The 26,953-nt window shown below is 37.9% G+C and overlaps 2 protein-coding genes across 3 annotated transcripts in view; one reads left to right on the top strand and one right to left on the bottom strand.

The window, feature by feature from the left end:
* AP4B1 (adaptor related protein complex 4 subunit beta 1) overlaps positions 1–5,036 on the bottom strand; it is a 32,410-nt gene extending 27,374 nt beyond the window's left edge. Inside the window, exon 1 of the mRNA XM_069480810.1 lies at positions 4,990–5,036. The gene's annotated coding sequence lies outside the window, so the exon portion shown is untranslated. The remainder of the gene's footprint in view (positions 1–4,989) is intronic.
* A 207-nt stretch (positions 5,037–5,243) lies between these two features.
* HIPK1 (homeodomain interacting protein kinase 1) overlaps positions 5,244–26,953 on the top strand; it is a 45,162-nt gene continuing 23,452 nt past the window's right edge. For both annotated transcript variants that reach the window (XM_069480807.1, XM_069480806.1), the window contains exons 1-3: positions 5,244–5,441; positions 12,538–13,615; positions 22,475–22,598. In XM_069480807.1, coding sequence (XP_069336908.1) covers positions 12,540–13,615; positions 22,475–22,598 — 1,200 coding nt within the window. In that variant the 5' untranslated portion in view covers positions 5,244–5,441; positions 12,538–12,539. The remainder of the gene's footprint in view (positions 5,442–12,537; positions 13,616–22,474; positions 22,599–26,953) is intronic.

The following is a 26,953-nucleotide window of genomic DNA, read 5'->3' as shown; positions in this document are numbered from 1 at the left end:
TCAAATTGAGTTTCCAAAAGTAATAATAAAAAAATTCATAGCCAATGATGAAGATTCTTATTTTGAGACTTTTAAAACCATATTCTATAGTTTACTGAATTCTGATGCTTTGAGCAGTGTGAATAAGCACTCATTAATTTACTCAGCAAAACAATTATTAGTAGCAACCACATGTCAGAAATTGTGCTAGGCAAGGGACACTTCATTAGGGATTTTTGGTTTCTGAGTTTGTAGGATGTGTAAAATGACTTAGCACAAATAATACTCAATTATTAAGTTTCAAGTTCCTGTTCTGCTTCATTGCCCTTTCCCTTGGGGGTCTCAGTGTGGCTTCCCAGGGTATTTATTTTGGTTTTGGATGTTGCTTGACATTGATGATAGGCAAAGACATATAGAATGCAGATGCTAAAAGCTCATGTAACAGTTGTAACAGAAAAGGTGAGAAGCTACAGAACAGATGAGGCATAATAATGAAAAATGATGAATGACCCAAGGAAAGGCAGAAAAAAGCACTATTCCTTGTTTTTGTTGAATAAATGGTTGGTCTATGACAAAAGTGAAAGAGTAAGATGGTTATGTGTAGAAAAGGGAGGAATTAGTATAGAAATTATTATTATGGAGGAGGGTCTGAGAAGTAGTTAAACATGGGTTATGTGAGAATTCAAGGCATTTGCTCTTCCCCCAGAATAGTCTCTGGGTTGACCTTTGAAAATTAGGAAAATTAAGCGTAAAGTCTTTTGCACATTGTCTCTAGATCCTGAAAACCTCCCTCTCCCCACCTTTTTTTTTATTGAGGTAAATTGACATAATATACAATTAACCATTTTAAAGTGTACAACTCAGTGGCATTTAGTGCATTCACAATGTTGGGCAGCGAGCACTGCTCTCTAGGTTCACCTCCTCTTTCTTTTAATTACTTGTATTCAAATCTTTCTCTTTAATCCCATTGGCATGCCTTTCATACAAACTCCTATTCCATCAAGCCATCATTTCTGCTGAGACCCAGTCCCCAAAATGCCCTATTCTAACCCCTATCATTCTCATGCTAGATTTGCCCTTCATGAAACCAGTTAAGGGGCCAGGACTTTTCCTGGCTTGTTCCTGTGAGAAGAGAAGTGATAGAGAATGTGGTCAAAACGATTCAGTTCATGACTTCCCAGATGTAGCTGATGTGGACAGCACAGACCCAAGCAGTTTCCTTGGATATTGAGGTGAATATAGGTGCCGACCAGAACAGATTCTATCATCTAGTTGGACCAAACCATTCTTCCCAGTTTGCCAGTCTCCACTCATACTGTGAATAATCCCATGTAGGAACCACAGAGCTTCTACCCCAACTATGGCACTAAAATTGCTCTCACCAAGACCAGCAGTGACCTTTTAATTGCCATATCCACTTGACATCCTTCAGCCCTTATTCTCCTTTACCTCTCAGAATCTTTGAACATTATGTTAATAGATTAGTTCCTTCTTCTAGACAATTTCTCCTAGTTCTCTCTTGTATCAGTCAAGAATGATTTCAGTTAAGATATCAATTAAGGTATCAGTTAAGAATGATACAGGCCTGTATACTTCAGAACTATCAAAGACAAAGAAAGCAAAGTAAGCCTAAGGAACTGTTCTAGATTAAAGGAGACTAAAGAGACATGACAACTGAATGCCACATATGACCCTAAACTCATTCTTGTGCTGGAAAATTTTTTTAAAATGCTAAGGATGTTATTGGATCAATTGACAAAAATTGGAATATAGATGGTAGATTAAAGTATTATATCAATGTTAAGTTTCCTGGAGTTGATAATTGTATGTATTGTGTTTATGTAAGAGAATGTACTTATTCTTAGGATATGCAAATATTAAAGGGTAAAAGGGCATGATGCATACAACTTACTTTCAAATGGTCAGAAAAAAATGTGTGTATGCATAATATATTTTTATCTATCCTATCTTTCTCTCTCTCTCTCTCTACGAGTACAAATGATCAAACAAAAGAGGCAAAATGTTAATAAGTCAATCTAGATAAAGGGTATATGGGTGCTTTTTATTATTCTTGTAACTTTTCTACATGTTTGAAATTATTTCCAAATAAAAGGTTCTTCTGGGGTCTGGATTTAAAAAAAAAAATCAAGGCGCTCTCCTTCTGTTGGTTCAAGGATTTTTCCAGGTTCTTCCTCTTGTCCTTTACTTCAGACCTTCACTTTCATCTGGTTTTCCCAGTTTTATAACCTGTTGACTTCTATTTGAATTCTCTTTTTCTTCTTAGCCCACTGGATTCGATACTTGTTTGGATAGCTTGCCTAGCTTTTCGATTCAGGTTTCCCAAGACACAGCCTTCTGGTTAGTTTCTCCCATTTGGCCTTAAGCACTGCAGCTCCTGCGCAAGAAACTTCTTGCCTGCAACACTGAATCTAGGCTCTAGGCCCCAGCCCAGGGGGATATCATATGCTGAATAAGACTTCAATGCTTCCAACTGCTAAAGGCCCCATCTCCTTCTCCAGCTGCCGTGACTTTGCCTGGGAGGAAATATTTCACTTATCTGCCCCCTTCTCTTGAGAGTCCCTGCTTGATCAAACTTTCATCATTAATTTTCCACTTAGCCTCCCTTTCTATACTCCAGCCAGTCATCCTCTTCACCATCACTAGTTCTCTCATATTACCTGTCTGATTAAACCTCTAAAAGCTCTTCATTGCCTTTCAAAATCTGACTCAACTTACCTTACTAATTCCATATCCTGCCACTTCTCTGCTGAACTGTAAGCTCCTTCAGGGCATGACCATGTCTTTTCTCCTTTGTATCTTTCATTTCTAACATAGTGTCTGGCACACAGAAGATGCCCTATAAACATCTGTTGAATGGACAAATGACCTCCAGCTACACAAAACTTTGAAACTTCTTTGACCATACCACGCTCAAATATTACCTTGTCTGACAGTCTTCTCTGACTCCTTCATCCAAGTCTTATATAGGTCTGCATACATTTTTTTCCTAACTAGATTGTAAGCTCCCCGAGGGAAAATACAATGTTTTATTCATCTTACATCTGACTCAGTGTCTAGAATAGAGCAGGCACACAAGCAGTTTGCTGGATAAATGAATGAATGATTTTAGAGAGGAGAAAATACTAGACTTTAAGAAGCTTCTTGTATAGTGAGACAGACTGAAGAAATGACCTAAGAACAATGACAATAAAGATCAAAAAGTAAAAATACATAAGGTACAAGTAAGTAAATTATCTAAGTAGTCAGATGATGATGCAGAAGTAGAATAAAGTGGGAGTCAATCAGCAAAGTCTCCCTAAAGGTAAAAATTGAGATACATTTGAAAAGAGGAAAGGACATAACTTGGGAGAATAGAAGATTAGGAGCATACCATAGAGTTGGGTTGAATCAAGGCATGGGAAACAATTCATGTGTTTAAAGCTGACTTTTTTTTTTTTTTTGTGAGACAGGGTCTCACTCTGTCACCCCAGCTAGAGTGCCGTGGTGTCATCATAGCTCACTACAACCCCAAACTCCTGGGCTCAAGCCATCCTCCTCCCCCAGCCTCCCAAGTAGCTGGGACTACAGGAGTGCACCACCATGCCCGGCTAATTTTTCTATGTTTTGTAGAGATGGTGTCTTGAACTCCTGGCCTTGAGCAACCCTCCCACCTCAGCCTCCCAAAGTGCTAGGATTACAGGTGTGAGTCACCATGCTCAGCCAAAGCTGATTTTTTGAGCAGGATCTGCTCTGCCCTGGACCACAGGTTTCTGCTTTTTTCTGGCTCACCAAACACTCTCTCTGTTTTTTTCCCCCCATTTCTTTATTAGGAAGAGAACTCTCTATGTTTTGATGTTTCCCTGGTCAGCCCAATGTGAGAACTTTAAGTTCTTTAAATAGTAAGAAGGAAGTTTCTGTGAATATATGCAAACAAAATCGTGGGATTGAACACTTCTGCTAATCCTGGTCCCCTAGGGAAATAAACTTCCCTGTTCCAAATAAAATGGAACTGTTCCCAGTACTGTTAAGGCAGGGTGAAACCCAAATGACTTCCCTTAAAAGGTACTTAGCACACTTTCCAAAAATTTGGTCTTTTTTTGTGAGGAGATGGGGAATCCTAGGACATCAAGGATATTAATGAGTGAGATCTGAGAAATAGAACTTGATAGCAAAATCTTGTCTTAGCTACATCTGACCCCTCCTCATAGAGTATATGCAAATATCCATGATGCTGGACAGACACTTTCTAGGGCTCAGATCACTGCTGCCTCCAGCACTTGTGGGATGGAAAAAAATGAATATATTATACTACAGTCTCCCTAAAAATGTCCCCCACTTTAGGAATCTGAACATTTTACACAGCAGGAGGTATATCTGAAGTCCTATTGAGTCTCCTGACTCTGGGAGATGGCAACCGTCTTTCTGTTAGGATAACCTAGTTTTCATGCAGTGTCCATTTTCTTAGAATGTTGTGCCCAGCGCATTCTGTTTCCTGAATAGCCAGCCTTACTATCGTCTGGTAGATGCAAGAAATTTATTATGTTAGCATTCATTCACTGCATGTTTTGGGGTGTTGGGTTCGGAATACAGCTATCCTTTCTCACCTCCTAATGCAAACACAAGTTCCCAAGGCAGCAATGGGAGAGCCCTGTAAGGGTCTCCTAATGTACCGAGAGACTTCCAGATCCCATACACGTATGTCACACCGCTAGAATGTCTCTAGATGGCAACAAAACATGAAAGCCTAAGCTGAGGTAATTCCTCACCAGCAGGGGCACTTCCCGAGTAGGCACTGCATCCCCCGCACACTGCCCAATTTCTGGGGTTGTCACACTGTGGTGATGTCACACTGGCTGGGGTGACATTTTACAGCTGGACCCCCTTACAGCCACGAGGCACCTTTAAATTACCGCGGAGTCTACCGTGAGGAGAGGGCGGGAAATCCGTCCCCCGCATTCGATCCACGCTGGCTCCCCACGGAGGCCCACCCACTCCCACGGCCATCAGTACCATGCTGTGGTCCTAGTCAGCTCCGGATCCTCGGCACTTCCGCCTCAGTAGGTGTCATGGCGCCGGGCGGGCGAACAGTTCCGGCGAGGCGGGGCCGGCCGGATAGGGGCGGCCGCTCGGCGCTCCGCTCATCGGGTCTGGCGACAACGGCGGCTGCGGAGTGAGGGGCCCGGCGGTAGCTGCGGACGGCAGCAGGAGGCCGAGGCGGGAGCGCGCGGGGCCGAGGCGGCGGCGGCGGTGGCGGGAAGGGGCCGGGTGGCGGAGCGGGCGGGAGGCTGAGGAGGCTCCCCCCGCGGGACGGGCGCGGGGACGGCTCCGGGGGGCGGGGGCCGGGGCCCGGGCCGGCTCGCGCGGGGGGTATGATGACCCGGCGGCGGGGCCCCGGATCTCGTCTCCTCCGCCGCCTCCTCACGGCAGCCCCAGCTCGCGGCTGAGAACCAGACACACCGGCGGTGAGTGTGGACGGGAGGGAAGGGGCCTTGGCAGGCAGCGACCTTCTGTCCGCTCCCCGAGGCGGGGCCGGGCTGGCCGCGGGTTCTCCTTGGGCGCCCGGCCTGCTGGGGGCGCCTTTCTGAGCCCGGGACTGGGCGCCGCGTCCTGCGGCCCGACTGCTCTCGGCCGCGGGAGGGGCTTGCGTTCCCAGGAAAGTGGGCAGGCCTGGGGCTTGTTTTGGGGGCAACTCCCCCTGTCTCCTGCCACTTCTGTCTTGGGTGTGTTGTCCTTAAGTGACAGGGGACCGCCTTACGTCTCCTCACCCGGCAGGTTTTTTTCCCGGCTGTCGTGGCAGGTTCCCAGTGTGTGGCTTGTGCGTGCGTGTTTCACAGCTCTGCTTAGCACCCTGGTTTGGGGTTATTTGTGCTGTTTGGGACCGGGAAGCAGTGTCGGGAGAGGAAGAAGGTGGTGGGGTGGGTGTGGAAGCTTTTCTTTCCTCTCTGCTGATGTTCTGTAATCGTTAGGTTTGTAATTTGTAATCATGGTGTAGACTACGTGGGACCAGCCTTCCTAATGTATATCTGTGCAAGGCAAATCTAGAGGTTTGGTTCAAAGGGAAACTTTTGCTGCCCGTCGCCACTTTCAAAGCTTTCATTAAAAAGAAAAAAAAAAAAAAAGGAAAAGAGGGGAAAACAACCAAAACTCGTAGCTAAGATCCACACTGTTCACAGGGCTGTGGGGAAGAGTCCCTTTTTGTGCCTAGTAACCAGGACCTGGGGCGCAGTCTCTAGAAGCGTTGGTCTAACCTCCAGTTTGTTGTGGTGACGAACGGTGAGCAATGGCCTGTGTTTATGCTGGGCGCGCTTTCTTTCCTGTTTGAGGAGGGGGGATGGGGATAGGAAGGATGGGGGTAGGGAATAGGGAAAAGCTCCAGTAAATCTTTTCTCCACTTAACCACCGCTTGTTGTAGATAGATTCATTTTGAGCCTGCCCTAAAATCTCTTTCTTGTATGTTAATGACACTTTGGGAATTCTCAGTAATCACATTAAGATAATAGTTTCAGCTATGTAGACTCTTCTGCCCCAATCTGTCCTTTATCTTATTTGTTTCTTAGTAACTGATGAAAACAACATTGTGGCTTCCTGCTCCTGATGAAGTGGGGTTAAATTAAGTGGCTGATGCCCTCAGCAAAACCTACAATTTTGCTCTTGTTTGTGTAAAGCTATTTTTGATTCCTGGTCTGCAAAATGTTTTTTTCTTCTTTTTTTCATAAGATTGTAGAGAATGCAAACCATTACCAGCTTTTTTCACATAGAAAGCCTGAAGCTTTCTGTAAAACATTTAAAAGTCTAACATCATTTTACCTGATTGTTGTAATTCAGCTGGTGATTTTGGATCTTTACATGTAATTATCTCAGGGTTCTGTGTTACAATTCTGGTACGATGAAGAATGTCATTCACTTTAAGATACTGCTCCTGGCTTGAAGGATATTTTGATAAAGTACTTGCGGTTGGAACTGGAGGCAGCCACGCCAGTAAAGCATCTGAGAGTAAAATGGTGAATGAGAGCTTATAAATATACTGACTGTTGTTTGGCAAGTAGGACTTTTGCTGGTGATATCTTCCTGAGTAGTTTATCCTATCCCTGGACATTGTAGTTTTATGGATTTTGGAGCAAGTTGATTGGTAACTTGAGACTTAAACTAGAACTCCCTCCTAAAAGAAAAGATTTGTTTCAAAATTCACAATTCTCTGGAAAATAGAATTCTTTCATTCTGTGCCTTTGTTTTTATAAGTGCAGCTCCATCAATGGTTTGTTGGTAGAAATCAGGAGCCAAACCCGCCTTGTAAACTTTTACACTTGGAATTTGTGCAGCCTGTTAGTTATATATTGTAAGTGGTCCTTTTGTAATTTGAAGTAATTTCGCAAACATGAGCTGCTTGATCTGCCATCTGTCCTTTTATTTTCATTTTCATGATTGTAGAACAGCAGTCTATATTTTTTTAGGTCTGTTTTTTATTATTGACTTACTATTAATTTCTCCCCAGTTTCTTCCCCTTAAATTTCATGCTGTTCTGAACACAAGTTATCATTTTCTTTCAAGTACCACTTCAATCACTGATTTGCTTTTTGGTTCCTTTTTTTGTTGTTTTTGTTTGTGATCTTCCTTTTAGTTGTTGAAACCTAGCTTCTAAATGCCTAATGTATTTCTGTAGTGCATAATTTGGCACTTAAATTTTTCATCCTGTTTTTATATTTTTCTCATAATTTTTTGTGTGCCTCATCATTTTGGCAGCATTCTAAGCTCTTTGAAGGTAGAGAAACTTAGTTGTATTTCTTTTGGATTATTTAAGGGCACCTGGTAGAGTGCTTTCTCAAAGTCCTTGATGAAAAAGAACCAGAAGACATGAATTCTTTGCCACGGTTGGTACTCATTAGCTCTGTGTAAAACTTGTTTGGCTTTCTTGGATCTCCTCTTTCTCATCCTGGAATTGGGTGGGGGGGGGGTGGTTAGAAATAATCTTTTAAGGTCCGTTTTAGCTGTAAGAGTCCTTGTTCTTTTATGGCATTGTTTTCTGCTCCAATCAAATACATCTCCTTACTTTACACAATTTTTCATTTTTCCACCTCCTTTGACATATTGGCAAAAGTCATCTCATTCTTCTGAAAGAGCTTCTTCCATCTTCCATCCGCCACACTGTTGTTACCTTACTTAAGTCTTGTTTTCCTTCAGCTTTTGCTGGCTGATCTAAACAGGGTCCTCTCTTAGTGTTGTTCATGTTTCATATTGATCTCTGCTTTGTTCATATGACCTTTTCCTTATGTGGAAACTTCTCAAGGTATAGTGTTTTTTTGTTTTTTGTTTTTTTTAAATTTATAATGTACCGCTGCCTTTAAAAGGTAAAGTTTTCTTTAAGCTTTATAGACCCTGTAGACTGTTCTGTGCACATACTAAAATAGTACCTTTTTACTAAACACAAAGCGCTTTTCTTTTGTTCTGTTGCTATAGATAGGTCATTTCAAATAAACCTAAGTAAACGGTTGATTTTGCTACAGACCAACAGCCTCTGCCATACTGAAAAAGTAAGCTTTAAGCAGAGACTAGAAAGATAAGTATAAGTTAGGAAAAGAAAAGGCCAAGAGGGGAAAATGAAGTTCAGATAGGGAACATTATGTATGAAGGAACTAGGGCAGGGGAAAGCAAGGCCTACTCTAGGACCTCAGAGAAACTTAGTACTATTAGAAGAGAGCATGCCTGGGGAAAAGAATGTGTGAAAAACAAGGCTTTAAAACCAAGCATAACCCAGATCTTACAAGGTTTGGTAATCCAAAAGAGATTTTAGTCTTTATCTTAAGGTTTTAAGTGGGGGACAGATATACCTTTTTTTTCAGATGTGTGTTTTTAAAAGCTTCAGTTGTAAGGTGAATGAATTGGGAAAGAGGAGCTTGGAAAGGGGGCTTGAGAGTACAATTTGAGGGAGACCAGTTAGACTGTTTAAGTAAGTACAGAATTGTGCAGTAGTTGTAGAGAAAACTTAGTGGAGTAGAGAGAGATTTAGGTGTTCTGGTGAAACAATTTTCTTCCCAAACTTGTATTGCCTTATTTTTATAGAGCATGTACTCTTATTTACCTACTTTAATGATAAGGATACTTTATATATCAGTGTGTGTGCTGGAGAATATGTATATCTGTGGTATATGTCAGCTAAGGGTAAGTGCTAGAGGAAGAAATCGATATATAGTACTGTTTTTAGGTTATTTAGGTCACCAATTGTTAAATTGTATCAAAGAGGCAAAGATGACATTGAGGAAAAGCAAAAAGAATTTATTATTGGTGTTGGGGGGGGGCAGGTAAAAGTTACCGAGGACTAAAAAAGTACAAAGCACTAAAAAATGATTACCATATCCAACTGTTCCATTCAGGGTAATAATATTTGGATTTTTTTTTTTTTGTAGTAAGATTATCTAACTATAGTGCTTATTATGGGGCACCCAGTAAATGTTAAATAGATGTGACCATGCCAGTAAGTAGGGAAGCTGTTAATATGATTATTTTTGAAAGCCTGGGACTTTAGCAATTATCAATTCTCTTTTAGCAGTTAGTACCAGTACCAGTAAACTTTTGCCTATCAGCTCTAATTTGGGATTAATACAGTAGGCAAATTTGTCATTACATTGAGATGGTTAAGTCCTTGGAAAGTTAAGTTTGAAATGAGAAGACTTTGTTCATTGCTGGAGTTGAGGTGCAACATTTTTAGGAAGTCAGAAATAGCCTTTTAATTTATTGGGGATCTATTCTCATGTGAATTGAAAATATTTATAATTTCCTTAACAGAGTCTGATACATAGTAAATTTCCACAGGTGTTAATCTGTTGCATTTTTTTGTTTGGTAGCTTTCTGCCTAGGAAGAGAATTGCCTCCCCATTTGCAAATTTAAATTTTGTGGAACATAATATCTTTATCCTGTGTCTAGAAATTTCTCTTTTAGCTGAATTTCAGAGTGTAATATAAGTAAGAGTCTGTTGATTTTTCTAGGCTATTTTGATTCTGTGTTTTCTTCTCATTTTCTGTTCATTGAGGTCAGGATGAGTCTCAGCCACATTGTATTAGTCAGTCCTGGTGGTCTGATACTGACATTAGTACATCTTGCCGTTGCTGTAGGGAAGGCCAGTAAAATTATGAAGTGTTCTTTCCTTTTGGGTGGATTGTTTGTCTTTCTGAATAAGAATTATATTCATTTATTTACTTATAAGCACTCTGAAAAGTGTTCTAGAACTTGTGCTTTTTCCACAATGTAAAGATTTGAAATCATAAATATCTGTTATTTACTGGGTAAACTGTTTCAATAACATTACTCTGGCAAATGGTCTATTTTTGTAGAGTAGTTGTGAACATATATTTTAAAAATTGGTATGACATTTCATGAATTAAATATTTTTACTTTAGTTGCTACAAACTGCAAATTTTGTATTCAAAATTTTCATTAAATACTTTTAGTTACATAAAGGTTGTATTCGTGTTTTTTGATAGATTGTTAAATTTAGCAGCTCAACACATGATGGAAAACTTTTTCTCTACAAGGTTCCTTTAAATTATGGAAACTCTTGATTAAACTAAATCTAAACTGCATTTTAGAAATTGAAGACTGAGGATTTGTTCTTATTTCCAGCTAACTGGTCCAGTGCAGATGGTTTTTAGTTGTATTCAGGCACAAAGAAATGTACACTTTCCTTTTTGATGTTCTGTAACATTCTTTGTCACATTTCCTTCCTTTCTGGATGTATGTGTTTATTCTCTTAGGAATAATAAAATTATACTATATGGATTGGAGTAGGGACTTCCCCCATATCTCAAGGACCCCACTCAGATAAAAGGGAAGGACGTTCAAAACAAAACAGAACCAAAAACCAAGCATTTGAAAGTACTGCAGTTTAATATGAGTGGTAAGAAGTTGTAGTAGACGTGAAGTTGATAGGCAGGGGTCAAATCATTCATCCAGCAAATATTGATTATGTACATATTGCCAGAGTCCATGGTAAGCTCTCGTGATACAAGTGAAGAACAAGACAGAGATGGTACATGTCCTCGTGGAACTTACACTAGAGCTGGGAACGTAGCATTAGACAAATGTTTTCAAGTTATAAGGAAAGAACAGGGTGCTGTGGGAATGCATCGTGGCAGGTGGGGGATGATTGTGGGGAGTGTTTGTATGGGTGGAGGAGGTATCAAGGAATAGTTTTCTTCACAGAAAGTCTTCAACATATTAATGGGCCTGGAGTTGAGAATATGGAGTGGCTTTCCAAGAACTGAAGAAAGAAGGCCAGTGTGGCTAGAGTGGAGGAATCAAAGAAGGGAGGTGTTCAAAGGCAGCAAGCAGATTTTGGAGAGTGGTTTTTTTTTTTTTTAAGGCAGTTTGAGGATTTGGGGCTTTACCCCCCAAACAATGAAAAACCCTGGGGAAGGGGATAGGAGGTGGTTAAGAAGAGAGGGCAGTTATCCGATTTGCATTGTTTAAAAGCAAAGATCCCCTGAGTGCATTTAAGGAGATTTAGTTTGGAGGTTACTGACAGTTTGAACTACAATGGTGCTAATTAGAGGTAGAGAAAAATGGCTGATTTGAAATATACTTAGGAGACAGAATGAATAAGGTAAAGGTTAGGTGTGGATTCACAGTAATAGTATTTAAATGTGTGTCAGGCACTATCACTTTACACGTGTTAAATCGTTTAATTCTCAGAACAACCCCATGAGGTAGGTATTGCTATTACCATATATAGTTGAGGACAGAGGCTCATGGCCTCCCTGATTTTTAGCTTGAGGCATTGGGTGTTTGGTGGCATCTCATAATTGAGATAGAAAACTGAGGGTGGGGTGGAGGCTCTTAAGTTTAATTTTGAAGATGTTGAATATGAAGTTGTCCATAAGATGTCCGAAGTTCTATCAAGTGAGCATTTGGATATAGAGTTTGGAGTTCAAGAGAGAGAGAAGTCTGGGTTAGAGATAGAGATTTTACTAATCTTGGGGAGTAATTAATGAAAAGGGGGAAAGTGTGTAGCAAGAGAAAAGGGATTACCATAGAGTCCCAAGGCATCTGAGGATCACATAGTTGAGAAAGGAGAAAATAAATATGAAATGGCTTGTATGCTATGTCAAATATTTGGATTTTATTCTGAAAAAATAGCTTTCAGTTTAGTCTTGGTTCTTATTGAGATAAATGTGTCTATGGGATATTCAGGGACAGAAAACTGGACTTTCTCACTCCCTTTCCCCATGTTTTTCTAAGAGTAACTTTGCTCAGTTCTTCAGAAGATACTCTTTAGATTTCGCATCATCCTGGTTACTTTGTTCTTGTCAGTTTTTCAATGGTCCTCTTAAAATGTAGATAGCTGAACATATTTTATGTATGATCTGAGCAGAGTAGATAGCCTTCATTTTGTCCAGCATGTTCTGGACACTTTCTATGAATGTAGGTGAAGATTGAATTAGCTTTTGTAAGGAGGGAAATATTGTTACATTATGTTTCTTTTATCACTAAGTGTTTTTCATAAATGTTGCTGTTATGCCTTGTCTCTCTTATCCTTGTAGTCTGATTCTTCCTTTCTCTCAATGTAGGTATGGCATCACAGCTGCAGGTGTTTTCCCCCCCATCAGTGTCGTCGAGTGCCTTCTGTAGTGCGAAGAAACTGAAAATAGAGCCCTCTGGTTGGGATGTTTCAGGACAGAGCAGCAACGACAAATATTATACCCACAGCAAAACCCTCCCATCTACACAAGGGCAAGCCAACTCCTCTCACCAGGTAGCAAATTTCAACATCCCTGCTTACGACCAGGGACTCCTCCTCCCAGCTCCTGCAGTGGAGCATATTGTTGTAACAGCCGCTGATAGCTCGGGCAGTGCTGCTACATCAACTTTTCAAAGCAGTCAGACCCTGACTCACAGAAGCAACGTTTCTTTGCTTGAGCCATATCAAAAATGTGGATTGAAAAGAAAAAGTGAGGAAGTTGACAGCAACGGTAGCGTGCAGATCATAGAAGAACATCCCCCTCTCATGCTGCAAAACAGGACTGTGGTGGGTGCTGCTGCCACGACCACCACTGTGACCACAAAGAGTAGCAGTTCCAGCGGAGAAGGGGATTACCAGCTGGTCCAGCATGAGATCCTTTGCTCTATGACCAATAGCTATGAAGTCTTGGAGTTCCTAGGCCGGGGGACATTTGGACAGGTGGCTAAGTGCTGGAAGCGGAGCACTAAGGAAATTGTGGCTATTAAAATCTTGAAGAACCACCCCTCCTATGCCAGACAAGGACAGATTGAAGTGAGCATCCTTTCCCGCCTAAGCAGTGAAAATGCTGATGAGTATAATTTTGTCCGTTCTTATGAATGCTTTCAGCATAAGAATCACACCTGCCTTGTGTTTGAGATGCTGGAACAGAACTTGTATGATTTTCTAAAGCAAAACAAGTTTAGCCCACTGCCACTCAAGTACATTAGACCAATCTTGCAGCAGGTGGCCACAGCCTTGATGAAGCTCAAGAGTCTTGGTCTGATTCACGCTGACCTTAAGCCTGAAAACATAATGCTGGTCGATCCAGTTCGTCAGCCCTACCGAGTGAAGGTCATTGACTTTGGTTCTGCTAGTCACGTTTCCAAAGCTGTGTGCTCAACCTACTTACAGTCACGTTACTACAGGCAAGTGGCAAATACTGAAAAGCATGTCTTAGACTAGAGATCTGTTCTTATATTTACCATATATTCCACAGGGCTACATATAATAATTAATTTATTTATTCATAGATTCTAAGCTAGAAATAAGGTAGTATGTGTTAGTTCATTCTGTGTGTGTGGCGTTCCTATATATGACATTATCTTATATCTGAAATTTTATTTGGCATTAGAAAAATTAACTCAATCTGATTATAAAGGTTGTTATTAGTTGAATTATACTAGCATCTGTTTCTTTAATACCATTATACCTAATTTTCCCATTTTAAGAGTCTTTAAATATATAAGGATACTTACTTACTTGTAATGAATTTGAGCATATGCTGCTGTTTTTTCCAAGTTCTTATCTTGGCAGGTAAAATGCCTTGGGAATAACTCTAGGTTTAACTCTAGCAGCATTTTAGTCTTTTACATTTTCTTTCTTCTGTAGTAGCATGAATTAGATCAGAAGATTGATATTCTTTCTTCCTGTTTTAACATTCTCTATAATACTTTGAACTTATTTGGTCATCCTAGAATGGCTTTGACCTAAGTACCTTAACACTTTAGTGATTTATATTTTTAGATTGATACTTTTAATATAACTACCTTTTTAATAGATAATAATTATTGGGACAGTACTAAAAAGCTGGTATGTACAATCTTGTCTGAGAAGTAGAAGCACATTTTAAAAGCCTTGGTCTAACCTTGGTCTAAAAGCACTTTTCAAATGTGCTTTTACTTCTCAGCATCTCATTTATTTATCTAGTTATTTATTTTAAGGAATCTGATATTTAGTTTTAATGGTCATGCATTAAATACAAATCATGTAAGAATCCAATCAAGAAATGAAATATTACAGATGAGTAAAAAGATGATCTTTTTTTGAGGTCAAAAAAAGAAAAAAATGAAATAATAAAAAATACATAACCCACAAAATGTTTATAAGGAAGTATGTCCAACATGCTGAATGCCTGTAATAAATTTTGAGAAAATAAAAATTGCGAACTGAGAATTTTTTTGTGAAAATAATGTAAGGATATTTTAACCCATATAAAGAGTCAGAGAAAATGCCATCTATAGGTATTTCTCTTTTTTTTAAATTGTGTTATAATTTGTAATATGAAGTTTACCATTTTAACCCATTGGTCCCATTCAGTGGTGTTAAGTACATTCACAGTGTTGTGTAACCATCACCACTTTCTATTTCCAAATTTTTTTCATCACCCAAAACAAACTCAAACCATTATGCAATAAATCCCCATTCTTCCTTCTTCCTACCCCTGGTAAGCCTTTATTTGACTTTCTGTCTTTATGACTTTGCCCATTCGAGATACTGCATATAAGTGGAATCATATAATATTTGCCTTTTGAGTCTGGTTTATTTTACTTAGCATAATGTTTTTGAGGTTAAGCCCTACTGTAGTGTGTATCTTCATTCTTTTTTATGGCTGAATAATATTTCACTATATGTATATACCACATTTTATTTATCTATTCATCTGTTGATGAACACTTGGGTTATCACCTTTTGGCTATTGTGAATAATGTTGCTATTAACGTTGGCATACACGTACCTAAGACCCTGTTTTCAGTTCTTTTGGTTGTATAGCTAGGAATGGAATTGCTGGGTCATGTGATAATTCTATGTTTAACTTTTTGAGGGACCACTAAACTGTTTCCCACAGAGGCTGCACCATTTTACATTCCCACCAGTAGTGCACAAGGGTTCCAGTTTCTCTACATTTTCTCTAACACTTGTTATTTTTTCTTTTTTAAAAAATAATGGCCATTCTTATGGGTGTGAAGTAGTATCTCATTGTGGTTTTGATTTGTGTTTCTCTAATGATTAAGGATGTAGAGCCTTTTTCTATGTGCTTATTGGCCATTTATGTATCTTCTTCGGAGAAATGTCTATTCAGGTCTTTTGCATGTTTTTTGATTTGGGTTTTTTGTGTTGAGTTGGAGTTCTTTATATATTCTAGATATTAATAGATATATGATTTGCAAATATTTTCTCCCATTTTATGAGTCTTTTCACCTTTGGATAGTGTTGTTTGACACATAAAGGTTTTAACTTTGATGAAGTTCAATTTGTCAAAAACTTTTTGTTTTGCTTGTGTTTTTAGTGTCATATGCAAGAAATCATTGCCAAATCCAAGTCATGTAGCCTTTTCTCCTAAGTTTTCTTCTAAGAGTTTTATAGTTTCAGCTCTCTTACATTTAAGTCTTTGGTTCTTTGTTAATTTTTGTGTATGGTGTAAGGGTCCAGTGTCACATTTTTGCACATGACTCTTCAATTCTTCCAACACCATTTGCTGAAAAGACTGTCCTTTCCCCATTGGATGGTCTTGGCACCTTTGTTGAAATCACTTGACCGTATATACAAACATTTATTTTGGGGGCTCTCTATTCTATTCCATTAGTCTACATACATTTGTCCTTATGCCAGTACCACCCCGTTTTGATTACTATAGTTTTGTAGTAAGTTTTGAAATTAGGAAGAATGAGACCTCCAATCTGTCCTTTTTTAAAATTGTTTTGGCTATTTGGGGTCCTTGAGATTCTAGATGAATTTTAGGATGGATTTTTCTGTTTTTTGCAAAAAACATCATTGGTTTTTAGTAGAGATAGCATTAAATCTGTAGATTGCCTTGGGTAGTATTGACATGTTAACAATATTAAGTCTTTCAATACATCCTTATTTTATAGTTTTATAAAATTGTGATGCCTTTTTTTCTTGGAGGTAAAGAAACTCTTAGAGCCTCTGATTTCATGCTGATCTAGGGAATTTTGGTTAATTTTGAGAATTTCACTTCCATTTATTTATTTATGCATTGGGAAATTTAGGTTCTAATTACATTTGCTTTTTAATACTCTTCTTTGAGCAATCCCGACCTCCCCCAGCCCCCATATATATAAAACACACTCTACAGGTACACTGAAGAGTTGAGCTCAGCATCCCATTCTCAAAGCTGGAGAGGTAAGGGGGGATTGCTGCTGAAGGGTGAAGGCTGATCAGCTCTTTCTCAGTCTTAACTCTGTGCCCTTAGGCATTCTTTATTTGTCTGCCCTGTCAAAGACAAAGTGCATTCTCTGTAGTAACAGTTTTAAAATTGAAAAAGAGAGAGCAATGGAAGGTAAGAATTATTTCATGAATCATTTTTTGAAGGCATTTTCACTTAAAGGGAAAGGAGATTTGAAGGATAAATAATTCTGACTGTTTAGCTTTCTCTAATTTATAATTCATTTGAATAATTTTCAGCATTAGGCTGCTGATCTTTGTGGGCTTTCCTTATCCTTTTAATTTAAGCTGCCAATTGAGTAATTTTGGTTTTGTTTTTATAAGAAAGTATGATTTTCAAATTTTTAGAATTCTTCAACAAAGCTTCCTGTAAATCCATTGCATTTTAGTTGTTGACTATAAGAGTATGTTTTTAAAATTGCTACTATATTTAGATTTATTTTCACTTAAAAAAAAATAGTCTTAGAGAAAGGCTCAAAATGACTGAACCCAGAATAAGTACTGATTTGGCTTAAATATTATGGTAACATGTATACCTCTTCCTTATTTTTTTAATGATTTATAATCTCTAAACCAGTGTCTGTTCCAAGTACTATTTATTATAAATATCTATTTCCCTAAAATTTTAATTTGTTGCTATTAAAATTTTTGGATCCCAGTTCCAGTTTGAATTTGTTTGTTTGTTTGTTTGTTTTTGAGACAGAGTCGCACTCTGTTGCCCTGACTAGAGTGCAGTGGCATCATCATAGCTCACTACAACCTGAAACTCCTGGGATCTAGCAGTCCTCCTGCCTCAGCCTCCCCAGTAGCTGGGACTATAGGCGTGCACCACCACACCGAGCTAATTTTTCTATTTTTAGTAGAGACGAGATCTCACTCTTTCTCGGGCTGTTCTCGAACTCCTGACCTCAAGTGATCCACCAATCCTCCCTCTGTGGCCTCCCAGAGTGCTAGGATTTACAAGTGTGAGCCACTGCACCTGGCCCAATTTGAATTTTTTAAAAAAGATTTTTTATTTTTAATTATGGGTACATAATGGTTGTGTATATTTATAGTTTATTTTTCTTTTTTAATTGCTACTATTTTTAGATTTATTTTCACATTTTTTAAAATAAATAGTCTTAGAGAAAGACTCAATCATGACTAAACCCAGAATAAGTATTGATTTAGTTTAAATTTTATGATAACATGTATACCTCTTTCTTATTTTTTTAGTGACCTGTAATATAAGAGTAATTTTAAGTGGAGCTAAGTTTTCCCCTTAAAAACAAGAGTTCATTTTGTGTGTTACTGAGTAAGTACTGTGTATCCTGAAGTTTAGTATCCAGAGCTGGACTATGTTTAGGATTTAATATGAGTGTTCTATGGTGTCGTAGTAATACTTGATAATGAGCCTAAGGCAGATGGAATGGCAGCTCAAGCATTCTTTCTTTATCACTAGTTTTATCCACAGCAGTCCTCTTAATCTTCTTTCTTGTTGCTTTGTTGCCATATTAGAGTCCATTAAGTCCTGACCCTCTTGTCTTTCAGAAAACCTCTGTCAAATCCTCTTGGCTGGTGATGCCTTCTGCCTCCAAAGCTAGCCTTCTTCTTACCCTCCTTTCTAATTTACATCGCTTTTTCTTGCAGTGTAACTTAAAGAACAAATACTAAACAGGCTCTAACTACTATTGCCAAGTGGTAGAAATAGCAATCCCTGCCTTTTGATTTCCCAGCTTCAAACATCTTTAAATTGAAAAATTCTTCCAGTGTTGTAAATAAAGCTTTATTTCACTGGCTCCCAGAGCAAGCTCAGGTTAGGAGCACTTAACAGCACAAATCTGATTATTTTCATGAACGTGCCAAAATATTATCAGTTGACATAAATTTGCCACCCTGCTGTCTCTGTTGGCCTTGGGCATGACTAAATGATTCAGGCAATGGAAATAACATACTCTATTCTCTGGCACACTGTAAATGTAGACTGACTCCAAGAAAAGCTGCAGTCTTTGGGGCTTGAGTTTTAGGGACAAAGGTTTGCTATATTTACAAGCTCAGTGCTTTTCCCTTCTGAACAAACTAGCCAGCCTTTATTTCAAGCTGAATCACTTTGTTATTTGTGGAAGGACAAGGTCTAGAAAAGGAAAGCATATCTTCAGTTTATCCTAGACAAACAAATAATCTAATTTCCTCTGACAGTGAAACTACAGTTTCACCTAAGCCACAGATGCCGGAAGTTAAGACTTTATGTAACATCTCTGATATGGTAAGTAAGTAGGTTTGATGCCTCTAAGATAGGAAGAAAGAAACAGAATATTTGTGAAAATAACCAGAGAATGATTTGTGCTGTTAAGTGTTCCTAATCTGAGCTTACTCTGGGAGCCAGTGAAATACAGCTTTACAATGTTAGAAGAAATTTTCAATTTAAAGAAGTTTGAAGTTGGGAAATCAAAAGGCAGGGATTGCTATTTCTACCACTTGGATACAGTAGTTAAGAGCCTGTTTAGTATTTGTTCTTTAAGGATGAAATGTGTCTTCAAAGAGGAGACCCACCATGTCCAAAGCACAATTAATGCCATTTTCCTACTAAAGTAAATAGTGCCAGTTTTTTTTTCTTTCTCTTTCCTGTGTTTTAGTAGTATTCTTTTTGACTGCCCAGTTGTTAGAATGTTAGAGCTAGAAAGCGACCTAGAAGAGTAATTATCTAACTCAGCTTCCTTATGCAGATGAAGTAGAACCAGAGTTTCAGCATCTGTAGAGTTTATATTGAGAGATTGAGAAATAATAGAGGCCAAGGGAAAAGATGTAATAAAAATGTTTCCAAGAATTATAATCTGAATTCAGAGTTTAAAACATTCAGTACTTAGAGGTGAACCTGCTCTAATGCCTTACTGTTCCGTAAAGGAGAAAATAACTTCAGACTTCTTGCTTCCTAGAGTTTAGGTAAGTCTAACATTTTTAGGCCGAAATAATAAAAAGCCCTTAATGGACTGAGCAATCTTATTAATCTTTTACTGATTTTTTCTTTTGATATTTGCCTTTTTATAAATATATGGTAGATGTGGTAGAGTTGATGTTTTGAGTGAGCTTTTGCTGGAAATCTTTCTCTGGTTTTGTCACTCTAGAAGCAGGGTGAAACCAAATGAAAAAATTTTCAGCCAGTCTTCAGGTTTTTGTTTTGTTTTGTTTTGTTTTGTTTTTAAGACACAGGGCTTGGGGGCTGGGATTAGTGTTTTCCTTAATTTCCCTGAAACTTTAAGCTCCAGAAGACTGACAGTTATCACATAGTATTGCTACCTTTTTAAAGAAATAAGTTATTGGGTGGCCTGGCCATTCTCTGTGACCTACCTTTTGGACTTTAAAATGTCCTCCTGGTATGCTGAGAATGGCAAAATCAATTGATGCTTTGGAATGTTCTAAGCCCAGTTTTTATTTTGGCACAGAGCCATTTTCACTCCCCCCTGCCAGCTATTTTTGGCACTGTCATGAACTTGGAAATTAATGATTCTGCTCACTGGGAATAGAAAATTTTGTTCCTTTTCAATTTTAGAAAAGCTTTTATGTTGTTTCTGAGTATTCTTACTCTCTAGTTTAGCTCCTGTCAAACTTGTATGATCTTAAAAATATGCCATAATTGTTGGGATTTAATTGAACTCTGAAATTCCATCAGTAATATATGGCTCTAACCACCTGAAAACAGGAATATCACTTTTGAGGATTGTTTCTTTGGTGAACAAAACCAGAGTTCACATCAAATACTATAAAACTGGTGATATTGATGGTTTTACCTATAGCTGGCACAAACTTTAAGTCTGAGTAGGCCTGGATTTTCTGCTATTTCTGTGTAAGGATCAGGGAAGCTTTTAGATCCTGTGGAGTCCCCCAATTTACTCTGTTTTTTAAGGGCTACTATTCACATATAATTATTTGGAGATGATATTCTTATTTAGGGAAATTATTTTATATCCTCTCTCTCAATCTGCCTCTCTCTTACACACTGCACATATACACAAAGCAACAATAAGCACATAATATTTGAAAGTAGTTTGGAAAACCCAGACATTCCATGAAGAGACACAGCCAGTTACATGGTTATTCGTGGAGAGATCTGCTTTTCCATTTAGTTCCTACTACATGAGGGATCTGGATCTGGAGTGCCCTAGCAGATCCAATTCTATGAGAAGGAAAGGAAATAATTTAGAGAAGATGATAAATTGCTTAAGAACTCAGATCCTGGATCTAGACTGCTTGGGTGCCATCATTTAGTAGTTGTGTACCTTGGGCAAGTTATTTAACCTCTCAATGCCCAGTTTCTTCATCTGTAGAATGGAGGTAATACTTTACTACATAGAATCTAAGATGCCATTGATTGTAAGATATAACACTATTTATGTACCACCTAAGGAAGTAAAGACACTGCCATTAAACTAAAATATACTATCACTTGTAAAAATCCTCTTAATTTCAGAGATGTTAAAATGTGAAAAAATGTGCATGTTAGAATTGATGCCATAATCATACTTACTTTTATAGGACTGTTGTAAGGATTAAGCGTCTCAACCTTTATAAAGAACTTAGTGCATGGCACATAGCACTATATAAATGTCATCTATTATAATTATTGATATTAGCGTTACCTATTATCATTCCCTTTTTGAACCCATTTATCTCTTAATTGTAGTCACAGTTTGAAAAATGCCTATGTATGTATATCATCAGTCAAACAGATTTATGTAGATGGGTATGTACTTACTGAGAAACAGTATAATCTCAACTCTAGAGCCAGACTGCTGGGATTCAGATCCCAGCTCTGCCACTCATTAACTGTGTGATTTTGAGCAAATTATTTAATCTTTCTTTGCCTCAGTTTCCTCCTCTATAAGTAGGGATAATTTACCTTAGATGTGTTCATATCTATAGAGCTCCGAGTTATGGATTACCTTAGTCTTCTCTTTAAGTTTCCCTATGGTTATGTTTCTCACTTGGAGCATGAATGAAAATGAATATTTCTGAAAGCACACAGAGTTCAAAGTTTTAAAATAGTGATACTGTAATAATAGTTGTTATTCTGTCTAACACTTACATAGTACTTGCTGTGTGCCAGGCACTGGTCTAAAAGCTTTAATATATTAATTTATTTAAACTTCACAGTACCCCTATGTGGTAGGTATTCTTATTGTCTCCACTTTATAGATAGGGATCAGCTATCATACCTACAGCTATTAATTGATGGAACTGGGATTCAAACCCTGACAGGCTGGCTCTAAAGTACGTTGTCAACCACCATGTTTCTTTAGAAGGCATTTCTGTCACAAAGGGGTATTTATTGACCAGGCCATTTAATTGATTTATTTCATAATTTAAAAGGTGCTAGAAATAAAAAGAAAAATATCTGTGGTCCCTCATCTTTGATTCTAAATTTCAGAAAGCTCTCAAAAATGAAGATTTTCCCCCTCAGTTTGGTATAAACTATTTTATTGGCAAGACCTGACTTGAACCATTGTAAGTCTATTTAAAGTCTTTATTTAGCCAACTTAGTACGACTGCTCATTGTTTTGTTACAGGAATGTTAATGTGTTTGATCATGGGACACTGCCTTGAACTCCACTGGGATTATTATGTAATGTATAGTTTGTGTTCTGTGTTACCTTTCTGAAATTCAAAAAATTCTGAATTCCCAAACACATCTGGCACCAGGAATTTTGGATGACAGATTGTTACCAAAGATTGTTTTCAGTTTTATTAAATAAATGTACCTTTAGCTGATACTAAAATAGGACTTAGCAAAATTAATTTCCCCAAGTAATATTTATTTTTTAATCTGATATTTTTGTTTTTACTAGAGCCCCTGAAATTATTCTTGGATTACCATTTTGTGAAGCTATTGATATGTGGTCACTGGGCTGTGTGATAGCCGAGCTGTTCCTCGGATGGCCTCTTTATCCTGGTGCTTCAGAATACGATCAGGTGAGAGTGTTTATTTGGATGGAAATAGAAAGTTAGTAGTTACTAGTGAAATAGGTTGTAAAGGAAGAGAAGTACTAGTAAGTATTTACATACTAGGGAAAGAGTAGTCCAATTACTACTGAAGAATTTTTTAAAGAATAGTCGAATTTTATCTACCTGCTTCTTAGCCTAAAGTAAGTTTTTGCAATTCTACAATAAAAAAAGAATTTTATTTTATATTACTTAAGATTGGTACTTTTCTAGGTCTGTAGTGATTTAGGGACTTTCATTAACATGCCTGTGAATTAAGATATGAAAATAAAATAAGGATGAGAAACTGGAATTTTAAGAGTGAACATTGACTCACTGAGAGCTGTTGTTATTTCCTTTTATACATGGCACAGACTGAAGTAAGTACTCTCTTTGGTCTAAAACACATTAGGTCCCAGAAGCTGTGATAAATTTGGGTCTCTGTAAAATAGGATTTAGGAAGGAAATCAGCTGAGTTGTAAAGTATTGTAATAATTGTTCTGTGTTTCAAAATAGATAAGCTTTAGGAGAAGATATGCTACAATTTCCTAAGGAATTGGTCCATTGAGGAAAGAAATTTTGCCATGGAAGTAAATTGTGAATTCTCATTTCTTGTTCCTCTTTTTAAAAAAGTGATTTTACCCTCCATGCTATAAGCTCCTTTAGGGTAGAGAGAGTTTCATACCACCAGTGTATCCTCTGCTTCTGATACTGTGTCTGGCACATAGTAGGTGCACAAGTGTTTTTTTTCTTTTCTTTTTTTTTTTTTTTTTTGAGAGATAAATGGTTATATCTGGAATGATTAGAAGAAAAAAAGAGCAAAATATTGTTTTCCCCTATTCAATGTAGAATTTTGTGTTTTCAATCTGAATAGATGTAGCATTCACTAGCTGTGCTTTCCACACTGGATTGTCTTGACATCCTTGTTGAAAATCAGTTGACCATAAATATATTGGTATTTCTGGACTGTCAATTCTATTTTATTGATCTGTATCCTGTATCTATTCTTATGCTAGTATCACACTGTTTTGATTACTGTAGCTTTGTAGTAAGTTTTGAAATCAGGAAGTGTGAATCCTCCAGCCTTGTTCTTTTTTGAGATTGTTTTGGCTATTTGGGACTCTTCTATTTTCATATGAAGTTTAGGATCAACTTGTCAATTTCCTCAAAAAAGCCACCTGGGGGCAGGGTGGACATAGTGGGTCAAGCCTATAGTCCCAGCAGTTTGAGAGGCTGAGGCAGGAGGATTGTTTGAGGCCAGGAGTTTGAGACAAGCCTGGGCAGCATAGTGAGACCCAGTCTCTACAAAAAATAGAAAAATTAGCCAGGTGTCATGATGGCACTCACCTGTAGTCTCAGCTACTGGAGAGGCTGAGGCAGGGGATTGTGTGAGCCAAGAGTTCAAGGCTACAGTGAGCCAAGAGCTCAAGGCTATAGTCTGGATGACAGAGCAAGACCCTATCTCTTAAAAAAAAAAAAAAAAAAAAAACCCAGCTGGGATTTTTGATTAGGATTGCACTGACTTTGTAGGTCAGTTTGGGAAGTATTGCTACCTTAACAGTATTAAGTCTTCTGATCCATAAACTTGGGAAATCTTTCTATTTATTTAGCTTTTCTATAGCAGTGTTTTTTTCAGAGTATTAGTACAATGTAATTTTCAGAGTGTAAGTTTTATACTTCTTTTTAAAATTTATTTCTAAGTGTTCTATTTTATTGATGCTATAATGAATGGAATTACTTTTAAATTTCATTTTCAGATTATTCATTGCTAGTATATAGAATATAGTTGATTGTAATTAAGCTTGAACTCTTTTTCTGTTAGTTTTCCAATAGAACTCTACTTCTAATAGTTTTTTATGAATTCCTTATGATTTTCTATATACAAGATCATGTCACCTACAAATAATAGTTTTACATTTTATTTTCCAGTCTAGATGCCTCTTTTTTTCTTGCCTAATTGCTTTGCATTGTATCTCTAGTACAGTGTTGAATAGAAATATTGAGAGTGGATATCCTTGTTATGCTCCTACTTTTAGAGGAAAAGCATTCAGTTCTTCACTATTAAGTATGATGTTAGCTGTGAATTTTTCATAGATGCTGTAGCTGAGATTTTATAGCATGTTTGTCAGTTTTGAAGTAAAACGTGTATTCCCCCTCTAGATATTAGTGTCTTCAAATTCATTGAAAACATTTTAATTGTTTAAAATAACAAATGACAATAATACTTTTTATTTGCTTAAATGTGGGATTTTTATTGTTGCTTTATTTTAAGCTATGTGAAAGCATTGGAGTGATGGCTTCTCATTCTATTTTCATGAAGAAATTCATTGTATGATAGTAAAAATTTTAAATATTTTAATTCCCTAAGTACATCCATATAATAGAAAAATTAGAAGAGATTCAATTAGCCAAGAGACAAAAATTCCAACCTCCACTAGTTTCATTACTCAGAGGTAACCTCTTATGTTTTGGTGTTTTTTATGTTTATATATATTATTTATTCATTTTCATCATGTGTTTAGTGAGTACCTTCTTTATGTCAGGCACTATAGGCACTGGGGATGCAGTGCTGAATTAAAAAAAACATTATCCTTGTCCTCATGTAGACTGTAGTTTGGTGATAAACAGACATTAAGTAAATAATCATAAAAATAATTGCCTAATGCAATTGAGATAAATTCTGTGAAGGAAAATGTAGTTTGCAGTGAGTGTACGTGTCTGCATTGATGTGTGCCTATCTCCTGACTGTTTATGTCCTAAATACCTCTTGATTATATTCATTTTTTCCCGTTGCTACTTTGCTAGTCCAAGCTATCTTCATCACTTACCTGGGCTACTAGACTGTCTCCCTTTTCCTATTCTCCAATCTTTGTCCAGTGTGGTTGGTTTTTTTTTTTTTTCTTTTTTTCAAGACAGAGTCTCGCTGTTGCCCAGGCTAGAGTACCATGACATCATCATAGCTCACTGCAACCTCAAACTCCTGGGCTCAAGTGATCCTCCTGCCTCGGCCTCCCAAATAGCTGGGACTACAGATGCACGTCACCACACCTGACTAATTTCTCTATTTTTTTGTAGAGACAGGGGTCTTGCTGTGTTGCTCAGGCTGGTCTTGAGCTATGGGGCTCAAGCGATCCTCTAGTCTTGGCTTCCCAAAGTGCTAGGATTATAGGCATGCCACTGTGTCCAGCCATGAGGCAGGGTCTTGTTCTGTTACCCAGGTTGGAATGCAGTGGTGTGATCATAGCTCACTGTAACCTGGAACTCCTAGGCTCATGCAATCCTCCTGCCTTAGCCTCCTGAGTAGCTATGACTATAGGTGCATGTCCACCATGCCTGGCTAATTTAAAAAAAAAGCTTTTTAATAATTTTTTGTAGAGATGGTATCTCACTATGTTGCCTGGGCTGGTCTCGAACTCCTGGCCTTAGGCAATCCTCCTGCCTTGGTCTCTCAAAGTGCTGGGATTATAGGCGTGAGCTGCCATGCCCAGCCTAGACTAAATTCTTAATATGGCCTCTGAGCCCCCACATGGGCTCTCCCTCCTCTTTCTTTCTCTCTCTCTCTCTCTCTCTCTCTCTCTCTCGATTAATCTTGTACCATTTCTCCTTTCTTTCCATGCTCTAGCCCCATTGACATCATTTCAGCAGCAGTTAAGATTATGTTTCCTTTCAGCACAGGCCCTTGCATATACTGTTCCCGTAGTCTGGAATATATTACCACCCATTGATTTCATTTAGTCATTGTCTACTCATTTATCAGCTGCCATGTCACTTCCCTGAGGAGCTTTTCCTCACCAGTCTCCAGGTTCTTTTGTTATATATTTTTATAGAGGCCTACTTATTTTCTTCAGAATACCAACTCAGTTTGAATTATACATTCAATGTCTGTCTCCCTTACTAGACTGTAAGCTCTATGAGAGCAAGAACCATGTCGAGTTTTCAAATCACCCCTGCCTGCCTCAATAAATACATACTGAAAGCATGAATGAATATTTACTGCATATAGTTATGTTCCAAATATAAACTTGTGAATATAAAGGAGCATATATATTATATTTCATCAAATCTAAGACATCATTGATTTAAAGATGCACCATTTTTCTTTACCTCTGAGAAAGAAAGAATGCTAACAAGTAACTTAGGATATCTATCGGTTGTAACGCATATCTTGATTTCAAGGATGTTATGTGAAAAATGTGCCTTTTACAATCAATGAAATGTAATTTTTTTAAGAAAATGAGATTGTATTAAATTAGTAATCTGCTTTTCTACTTAATATATTGGAAAATATCTTTACATGTCAGTAAATTTGCTTCCACTCTATCATTTAAAATGTTTGCATACTACTC

The sequence above is a fragment of the Eulemur rufifrons genome, chromosome 8 (assembly GCF_041146395.1).
Source record: "Eulemur rufifrons isolate Redbay chromosome 8, OSU_ERuf_1, whole genome shotgun sequence".
Lineage (NCBI taxonomy): Eukaryota > Metazoa > Chordata > Mammalia > Primates > Lemuridae > Eulemur > Eulemur rufifrons.
Note: the sequence above shows the minus strand (reverse complement) of the source record. Positions and strands in the feature narration are given on the sequence as shown.